The sequence below is a fragment of the Belonocnema kinseyi genome, chromosome 4, assembly GCF_010883055.1.
Source record: "Belonocnema kinseyi isolate 2016_QV_RU_SX_M_011 chromosome 4, B_treatae_v1, whole genome shotgun sequence".
In the NCBI taxonomy this organism is placed as follows: Eukaryota; Metazoa; Arthropoda; class Insecta; order Hymenoptera; family Cynipidae; genus Belonocnema; species Belonocnema kinseyi.
This window is the reverse complement of record NC_046660.1, coordinates 62,777,552-62,788,083: the sequence shown is the minus strand read 5'-3', so window position 1 is coordinate 62,788,083 and position 10,532 is coordinate 62,777,552. Positions and strand designations below refer to the sequence as shown.

The 10,532-nt window shown below is 25.1% G+C and overlaps 1 protein-coding gene across 1 annotated transcript in view; it reads right to left on the bottom strand.

Moving 5' to 3' along the window:
• LOC117171480 (myogenesis-regulating glycosidase) overlaps positions 1 to 9,999 on the bottom strand; it is a 16,397-nt gene extending 6,398 nt beyond the window's left edge. Inside the window, exons 1-3 of the mRNA XM_033358837.1 lie at positions 9,885 to 9,999; positions 9,519 to 9,647; positions 5,176 to 6,090 (exon numbers count right to left, since the gene is read on the bottom strand). Of these exons, the coding sequence (XP_033214728.1) occupies positions 5,176 to 6,090; positions 9,519 to 9,647; positions 9,885 to 9,906 (1,066 nt within the window). The 5' untranslated portion in view covers positions 9,907 to 9,999. The remainder of the gene's footprint in view (positions 1 to 5,175; positions 6,091 to 9,518; positions 9,648 to 9,884) is intronic.
• Positions 10,000 to 10,532: the final 533 nt, after the last annotated feature.

Genomic DNA, 10,532 nt, shown 5'->3' with positions numbered 1-10,532 from the left:
TAGAATTTCAAGAATGTGTTTAGAATGTGTAATTCGAAAATTTTGCACTTAAAACATTTTACATTTAAAATTGCTAGGCCTACATTTTAATTTCAAGAATTTTAAAATGCAGATTATTAGTTCAAAATAATATATTCATAATTGAAGGCTTTTCTTAAATTTCAAATATTATTTCAGTATAGAATATTTCATTTTTAAACCATTATATTTATAAAAAAATTTAATTAGGAAAAAGAACAAGTACTTAATATTTAACAATATATGGCTGTTCCTTTAAAATCTGCAATTATAAATTAAATATACAAAACTTAAAAAAAAAATTTGAACGTTACACTTTTAATTTTTCTATTTAAAAAATTTAATTTGTAACTCAGATTGTTGAATTTTGATGTATAATTACAACTATTGAACACTTATTACTTTTAGAAAAAATTTCGATTAAATTTAAGATATATTTATAAGCCAAATATAGATCTCGGCAGATTTCGAACAAAGAATTTAGAAGCTTTTTAAGAATTTTGAAAGACTTAAAAAAAAATTTCCTAGGGAAATTGAAAATGATTTTTTATTTTAAATAATTAATTTTAAGAGAATATTTCAAAAAATTAAAACAGATTTACAAAATTATCAAAAATAAATGTGGAATATTGTAAGGAATTTTTTTTATTTGCCAGGGTTTTGAATAAATTGTGAGCAAAGTTTGTTAGGATATTCCAATTCATTTTAAAAAATGTTTAGAAGTTCTGAAAAAATTTAAAAAATTATTTAAAATTTGAAAAAATGTAAAGCAACATTTAAATGTTTGAAGATTTTAAAATAGAATTTTAAAGTATTTTAAGGATTTTTAACCTATTTAAAATTAAAATAATTAAACTTTTAATTTAAGAAGTATTCAGTTTATTTAAAAAAATGTAATCTTTCAATTTTTAATGTTTCTAGCTTAAAACTGCTTAAAATGATATAATTTTTAATATTTTTAAATTCATTGATTCTTCAATTTGGAGCATTGAAAATTATAATGTGGATTTATATTTTTGGAACTGAATCCGAATCTTTGAATTATATAATTTATCAAAGTAAAAAATTTTAATTTGGCAGGTTAACTGCATTTAATTAAAAATTTTTCAGTTGAAAAGTATTAGCAGGTTTCATTTTGTACGTGTAAATTAATGAGTATTTGAATGCAAAATTTTTGAAATTTAAAAACTTTTAAACGTCTAAAGTTTTAAAAGTTTTAAAGCTTAATGACCGGGAATTTTTTCTAATTAAAAAGGCCGCCCAGTTTTTTATTGTAAAGTCCACTACTATATTTTCGGCTTAGAATTCATATTTTTTCATTCAAAAGTTTATTATTTAGTTAATACAAATTTAATTATTTTGAAAATTCAACTATTTTAGTTTGAAAATTCAACCTTTTGTTTTGAAAATTCAACTTTTCTGGTTTAAAATTCAACTGAAGTGCAGTGTTTTTTGTTTGAAAATTCGACGAATTGGTTCAAAATTCAACTTTTTAGTTGGAAATACGACTGTTTTGTTGTAAATTTCATATTTTTTAAAATTAAAAAGTCATCTTCTTTGGTCGAAAATTCTACTATTCAGTTGAACATTCGTCTTTCTTACTATAAAATTCGTCTTTTTGGTTATAAAATTCGTCCTTTTGGATTGAAAATTCATTTTTTTTTGTAGGAAAGTCATCTTTATTAATTAAAAACGGTCTTTTTTGTTGAAAAATTTATTTTGCAGGTTAACATTGAAAAAAGTGTTATTGTGCTCTCAGTCTTCTTTTTTGGCTTATCTTCTAAAAAAATCGTCTGTTTGGCTTATAAATTCAACTATATAATTTTATGTTGAAGTTTTGTTTTTAGTTCAACCATTTGGTTAAATATTAAATTTTTTTGTTAAAAAGTAATTTTATTTGTCAAAAATTCCAATGTTTTTTTAAAATTCGTCTTTGTTCCTTTAAAAATCAAGTTTTTTGTTGATAATTCAATTTTTCGGGTTTAAATATTTCTAGAAAAAGTTTTATTGTACTCATGGTTTTCATCATTTTTTGTATAAAATTAATTTTTTTCTTTAAAAATGAAACTTTTTGTTTAACAAATAATATGTTTCAGTTCAGAATTCAACTAGTTTGTTGAATATTTGTATTTTTTCGAAGAATTCAACTATTTTTTACTTAAAATCCAAATATTTTTAAGGTTGAAATATAAACTTTTACACTTTTTATTATGAGATTATCTTTTATGAATGAAAATTTAAGTACTTGTTTGAAAATTGGACTATTTGGTTGAAAATTAAAGTTTTTCTGGTTATAATTTGTCTTCTTTAAAATTCGTCTTTTTAGCTTGAAAACTCAACTCTTTTGTTGAAAATTCATCTCTTTTGGTACGAAATCTTTTTTTAGGTTGAAAATTTAATTACTTTTCAGAAAATTCGTCGTTTTTTATTAGAATTTACTACTGTTTATTTAAAAAAAAAATATTTTGTGGTTCGAAATTAAACTGTGCTGTTGACTTTTACGATTAAAAATTTGTCTGTCTTCTTCAAAATTTGATTTTTTAGCTTGAAAATTCATCTCTTTAGTTGAAAATTTAATTATTTTGTTGGAAATTTGTTTTCTTGGTTAAAAATTTATCTTTTTTGTAGAAAAGCCTTCTTTCTTGGTTAACAATTATTTTGTTTTGTTGAGAATTCTACTTTTCTGGTTGAAAGTTCCATTTTCTACAAAAAGTCCACCTATTTAGCGCAAAAAAATGAACTATTTGGTTTTTGACAAAAGTTTAATGTTTTTCGTTTGAAAATTGGAAAATGTGGTTAAAAATTCAACTTTCATGATTGTAACTTTGTCTGCCTTCTTCAAAATTTGTTTTTTTAGCTCGAAAACTCAACTCTTTTGTTTAAAATTCAGCTCGTTTGGGAGACAATCTTTTTTTAGAACGAATTGTTGATTGAAAGTAGAACTGCTTTGTTACAAATTTATTTGGTGAAAATTAATTATTTTCTTGAAAATTGTTTTTTTTTCTTTTGTTAAAAATTCATCTTTTTTCGTAGAAAAGCCATCTTTCTTGGATAACATTTTTTTTGTTGAGAATTCAACCTTTCTGGTTAAAAGTTTAATTTTTTTTATTTGAAAATTGGAACATTAGGTTCAAAATTCAACTTTTATGATTAAAAATTTGCCTGTCTTCAAAATTAGATTTTCGATTCATTTGTTTGATTGAAAATTTAATTATTTTGTTGTAAATTGGTATTAATGGCTAAAAATTCATCTTTTTGGCAGAAAAGCCATCTTTCCTTGTTGAAAATTATTTTTTTTTTAAAGAGAATTGTACTTTTCTAGTTGAAAGTTCAATTTTATTTTTTTTAAATCCGTACATTTAGCTCGAAAAATCAACTGTTTCATTTCTGGCTAAAGTTTAATGTTATTTTTATCTGAAAACTGGACCATTTAGTTCCAAATTCAACTTTTATGATTAAAAATTTGTATGTTTTCTTCAAAATTCGATTTCTTAGCTTGAAAACTCAACTCTTTAAGTTTTTACAAATTCATTTGTGTGATTTAAAATTTATCTCTTTAGTTGAAAATTTAATTATTTTGTTGGAAATTCGTGTTCATGGTTAAAAATTAATCTATTTGGTAGAAAAGCCGTCTTTCTTAGTTAAAAATGATTTTTTTTGTTGAGAATTCAACTTTTCTGGTTGAAAGTTTAATTTTCTTCGAAAAATTTTTCCGATATAGCTCGAAAAATCAACTGCTTGATATCTGGCTAAAGTTTAATGTTTCTTATTTGAAAACTGGACCATTTGGTTCAAAATTTAATTTTTATAATTAAAAATTGGTCTGACTTCTTCAAAAATTGTTTTTTAGCTCGAAATTCAACTCTTTCGTTTAAAATTCAGCTCGTTTGGTAGACAATCTTTGTTAGGATGAATTGTTGATTGAAAGTGGAACTGATTTGTTACGAATTTATTTGTTTGATTGAAAACTTAATTATATTCTTGAATTTTTTTTAATTCATCTTTTTTTAGTAAAAAAACCATCTTTCTTGGTTAAAAATTATAATTTTTTGTTTAGAATTCAATTTTTCTGGTTGAAAGTTCAAATTTTCTTCAAAAAAATTTTCCGATATAGCTCGAAAAATCAACTATTTGGTTTCTGGCAAAACTTCAATGTTTTTTATTTGAAAATTGGACCATTTTGTTCAAAAGTCAAATTTTATGATTAAAAATTTGTCTGTCTTCTTCGAAATTCGATTTTTTAACTTGAAAACTCAACTCTTAAAGTTTAAAAAAAATTTTTTGTTCGTTTAAAAATTCATTTCTTTAGTTGAAAATTTAATTATTTAGTTGGAAATTGGGTTTCATGGTTAAAAATTCAACTTTTTGGTTGAAAAGCCATCTTTCTTTGTTGAAAATTATTTTGTTTTGTTTGAGAATTCAACTTTTCTAGTTGAAACGTCAATTTTTTTTAAATCTGTCCATTTAGCTCAAAAATCAACTCTTTTATTGAAAATTCATCTCGTTTGGTAGACAATATTTTTTTAGGATAAAAATTAAACTATCCTAAGCAAAATTCATCGTTTTCGGTTGAATTTGACTATTATTGATTTTAATAAAAAATATTTGTTGGTTGAAAGTGGAACTACTTTATTACAAATGATTTGTTTCATTGAAAATTTAATTCTTTTCTGGAAATTTTTTTATCGGTAAAAAAAATCCATATTTTTTGATAGAAAAGTCATCTTTCTTGGTAAAAAATTATTATTTTTTGTTTAGAATTCAACTTTTATGGGTTTTTTTGTTTGAAAATTGGACCATTTGGTTGAAAATTCATTTCTTTTGGTAGAAATTTTATCTTTCTGATTAAAAATACAACTCTTTGAGATATTGTTTTCAAATAATGAGGGAAAATTAAAAATAATTTTTGTTTGGAAATTCACCTTTCTTTGGTATAGAAAATGAATTTTTTTGTCATAAAAATGCAGCTATTTGTTTGAAAATTCAACTGTTTTTGATTGAAGTTTAATGTTTTTTGTTTGAAAATTCATCTTTGTAGGTAAAAGTTGACCTCTCTTGTCTATTGTCCCTACCTTCAGATAAGTTTGTTCTGTCAAATCTATATAATTCGGAAAGAATTTAGAACCTTTTTCTGATTCTTCTTGTCTATTAACTGACCTTGCCACCATGACATGGAAACGCTGTTATTACTGTTCCTAACGAAATATCCTTCATTGAAAGCATCTTCGTAGGCACTGCAGTCTTCATTGATGAACGGATGAATCCAAAGAGTCGTTCTAAATCCTTGCTTCTTCAAGTCACCAGTGAGCTTCGTAACATTCGGGAATTTCTCGCTATCAAAAATCGCAGAACCATAACAGGTTTCCCAATTATCATCAATTTCCAGCTGACTATTATTAAATCCATTCGATAAAATTTCCTGAGCAAATTCCCTCACGATTTTATCACTAACGTTGACTTTGTATCTCGCCCAGGTCGACCAAATAGGATGTCTGATCATCCTCTCGTCTGGAATTCCTGATGGTTTTCCCAAATGATTTTTGATCGCGAGCTCATGAGCTTTTCTAGGGTTGGCTATCATTGTTCCAACTTCATAATTGAGTGTCACCTTTGCACGAGTCGTGTACGGATTTTTATTTTTCGCTATCAGACAGAGATGCTTGTCCTTGAAGTTGTTCTGATCCAGAAAGAGGGGATCAGTGTCTTCGACAAAAATGTAAGAGCCTTCGCTGGAAAGCCAGTATCGTTCTGTCACTGCCATGTTGGTTGGATGGGTTGGAACATAAGGCTCTTCTTCATAGTACATGTGTTGAATTGGCCAATGTTGGTATCGCATTTGGGGTCCTCCGAACCATTCGACTCCAGTCTTCAGTTCTATGCAGTCGATTATTTCTGCTCTGGGGTTGTTTATGGAACGAGAGACTTTTATAATCCCGGTGGTAGTGTCTATCATTGTGTGAATCTCGTCTCCACTCCTGATGCAAGTTTTATTTTGACCACAAGATTCTGCTTGATGTTGATGAGACTTGTCAGGGTCGTTGATGTAGAGGCTGATTCGTAATTTTGATCCACCTGGAAAATTATTATAATAAATTTATTTCGGGTCCCTAAAGTACCCGATTTTCAAGATTTGGCCCCTATGGTAGTCCATTTGCAGTCTATAGTCAGAGTGGCTACCTACCCAGGAGAATCGGGAGAATCGGGAGAAACTTGAACCGGGAGAAAATCGGGAGAGAATCGGGAGAGAGCTATGACATCGGGAGATTTCCCGTATTTCATGATTCGCGCATTTTGTAACTCTTGAGAATTCCCAAATAGAAAATATATATTTTTCAAAGTGTTTACAATAATGAAATATCAAAGGTTTACAATATTTCTCGCAATTTTTGAAATTCTGCAATTTGAAATGGCGATAATGAGAGTGACTATTGATTTGAAAAAAAATCACATCTTTTAGTAAAAAAAATCTGTCCAGTCCTTTTAAATGTCACATGATACTACATGATATGATACTTATTAAAATTATATTTCTCGTCTTTAAAATAATTTTCAATTCTATTTTGAATGTACAATTCTAAAGCAGTTTAATTTTTAAGGTTTTGAAACTAAAGTTTTTTCTTAAATTAATTTTTAGATTAATTTTTGAAGGTTTCGAGTTTTTAATTTTGATATATTGTTGTTTCAAATTCTAATATTTAAAATTGTAGGACCATTTCCCTAGAAAAATAGTTTTTCTATGATTCTAAGAATCAAAATATTGTAACTGATGTCATTCCAAATAAAACACATTATTTTTTATGAAAAATATCGAAATTCACAACAACAAAAGCATTAATTTTAACCACGTTTTTTGAAATTGAATTTTTTCTGACCGTCGCTTCTTACCAATTTTTGAAAAATGATTCTATTTTAATAAATAACGGCTTATTTTTTCCGGAAAGATATTCTCTACAACTATACTGTTTCCTATTTTGAAAGTAAATTTTTCTATGGGTTTTATGGCTCTAAATCGTTAGAACAATTTTTTGTTTAGCGAAATTTTTTAAACCAAATAAATATATTTTAGAATTATTTAGTTATTTTTTATATTGGAAACAGTAAATTTGTAGAGAATGTTTTCCCGGAAAAAAGAAGTCATTTATTAAAATTGATTCATTTTTAAAAAATTTGTAAAAAGCGGGAGTCAGACAAAATTCAATTGCAAAAAACATGGTTAAAATTAATGTTTTTTTCTCTGTGAATTTTAACATTTTTCATAAAAAAGGCATGTTTTTTATTTGAAATAACATCAGTTACAATATTTTAATTCTTAAAATCATAGAAACACTATTTTTTGCACATATCTGACTTTTGGCACAACTACCTTAGAAGTGTTGATAGTCAGTTTTTTCTTATCATAGAAATATCATTTTATATTCTTAATTTTAATTTTTAATTTTCTATGTAAGATCTTAAAATTGTGCGCTTTTTAGTTGAAGATTTAAACAAATAAGTTTTTTAAATTGAAAAATATTTTATAATCGAAAATTTCTAGAATGAATAGTAATTCTAAAGGAAGATTTGAAATGAAAAATTGAGTTTAAAGTAAAAAAATGATGAAATTTAAACTATTTGAAATTGATACATCAGTAAATGGACAATTTCGGTAATTTTGAGTGGTTACAATTTTAGAGTTATGAATTTTGATGAATAACGCTAAATTTTAAATTTTGTTCTTTCATAGTTTTTAATTTTCAATTAAAATTGAATTGGTTAAATTATGGAAAATATTATTAGCAATTTAAAAATTATTTATTTCAAGTGATTTGAATTTGCTTCAGATAATTGAATCTTTAAAGGGTTTGAGTATAAAACAGTTTTACTATCACAATTTTTGGTGATTAAAATTTTGTTCAGTTTTAAATGAAGTTCACATTCGTTTAAGTTTCAACGTTCGGGTAACGATAATTTAAAATTCTAGAATTTCAGAAGCTTTGACTTTGAAAGATTCAATTTAGCTTTCAATATTAAATTGTTAAATTTTCATCGCTTTGAATTCAAATTATTCAAACTAAAAAGTTTTCAATCTTTAATTATTTAATTTTCAACGCTTCTACTTATAAAGAATACAATTTCAATTCCTCTGAATTTTGAAATGACCCAATTTGCAACATTTGAATCTTAAATATGCTATTTTTAACGTTTTTATACTGTCATATTTTTTAAATTTTAATATAAAATCATTGTATCTTTGCGACGCTTCAAATCAAATTAAAATTATTCAGTTTTTAGCACTTCGACTTAGAAATTATACAATTCTACTTCTTTTTCCAATTAAATTGTCCGAAATAGTTCGTATTATTTTTTAAAATTTCAGACGCTTGCAATTCGAAATTATTAATGATTAATTATTGTTTTTGAAAATATGCAAAACCTTATATTAAAAAATTGGCTTAATAATGGATTTTTAAATTTGCATATTTTCATGTTAATAAATAGAAATTCATTAATTTTATTTACAAATTCATTTCGTTGGTAGAAAATTCAACTATTTTGTTTGAAATTTGCTTTTTTTTTGTCGAAATATAATTTCTGACTAGAATCTAATTATTTCATGTTATCTTAAAAATTTACCTTTTTAGTTGAGAATTAATTTATTTTGTTTAAGACTCTTGGGTTGACACTTAATTTTTTTGGGCTGAAAACTCAACTGTTATGTGGGAAATTCGTTGTTTTTAGATTTAACAGTTTTGTTGGAAATTGACTTTTTTGTATAAATTTATATTTTTGGATTAAAAACTCAACTATTTTTTCAAAAATTCGTCTTTTTTGCTTGAATTCAACTGTTTTTTAGTGAAAATTAAAATATTTTTTGTAGATATATCAATTATTACACTTTTTGTTGAGAATTAATTTTTTTAAAGATTCATCTCTTTGGCTAAAACTTAAAACATGTTGTTCAATTTCCTTTTTTTGGTTGAGAATGTATCTTTATATTTTGAAAACTCATCTATTTGTTTGAAAATCCATACATTTTTTTTCAAATTCATATTTTTTGTAGAAAATTAATCTTCTTGGTTGAATATTGAATTATTTTGTTTAAAATTCATTAATTTTTAAAAGCATTTTTTTAAATCTAAAATTTATACTTTTAGTTTAAACGTCATATATTATGTTGAAAATTATCTCTTTTTTTCGAAAATTAATTTTGTTGGTTGAAAATTCATCTTTTTTTTATGTAAAATCCCAAATCGTCTAACGCAATTTGTGGTTGACCACTTATAAAATTCTGTATGACTATTGTAACTAAACATCTTTAAAATAAATATAGAAAAAAAATAGTTTTCGCATTAACATTATTGTTCTTCTAGGTATAAGTTTGTTTTTTTATACGTAAACAAATTATAATTGTCATGGAAAATAAAAAATTAGTCAGGAAAAAGTCAAGGAACTTATAAATTGAGATTTTGTAGCAACCTTGATGAAATAATCGTTGTTAAACATTTATTTTATTTATTTACCTTTAATTGTGAATTCCAGAACTACACTCGTATTTTTTATCTCAATTTTGACCTGGCCATTTTGAGCCATTGGATCAGGTTCAGGATCTAGACAAGCGCTGGCAAAAACCAGCGCAAGGAAAATGACTCCTGAAATTTATATAACAATTAATATTTAAAAAAATTCTTTTACATTTAATATTTGTTAAATATAAATTAATTTTTTAACATTTTATAAGTCTTTTAAAATTGCAGATATTATTATCAATTCTTCAAGATTTTGTAAATTGAAGCTCAAATACTTCATTTAACCATAATAAATATTGAAATAAATAAACAATTAATTTTGAGGATCAAGAAAAAACTAAATGAAAATGGGTTATTTACCTATTATTAATTTCCACCTCATCTCAGCAGCAGTTCAATCGATAATGAGAGTCATTTCAATTAACTAATTTTATATTATCTAGTATCGATTATACAAGAAAATGATTAAATCGTGTTTCTTCCGACAACCAGTCTCACATAAATATATATATATTTTTTTTTAATTTATAAGGAAGGAAATCACTTTGATCTCATGTTCAAATTTTTCAGATTGATAACATGTTTACTTCAGATAGTAGTTCGATATCATTATCAATTGAGGTGACGGATTCAACAATTCGACAAGCGCTCGAAACCGCGTAGAAGTATTGTCCACACGGGAAAATCTATCGATAAAAAAAAGTGGCAGAAAAATAAAATAAAATATACTTTCGTCTTCAGCTTGACCTGGCCGACAAATTTTTCTCATGAAACTTTTTCATTTGATAATTATTACTCAAAATAAACAATAAAAACTTCGACAATTTTTCGATCAAAAATCGATGTTTTGTAAAACACAACTCGCGTGTATTCGGCCGTTTGTTGATAAAAATTCTTGAAACTTGTACAGTGTATTCTTAATATATAAGAAACGACTATAAAAAATGCACTTTGTTTAAAACGCGAATATGTTTGTTTTTATTTAATAGCAAATTGATTCCGAACGAA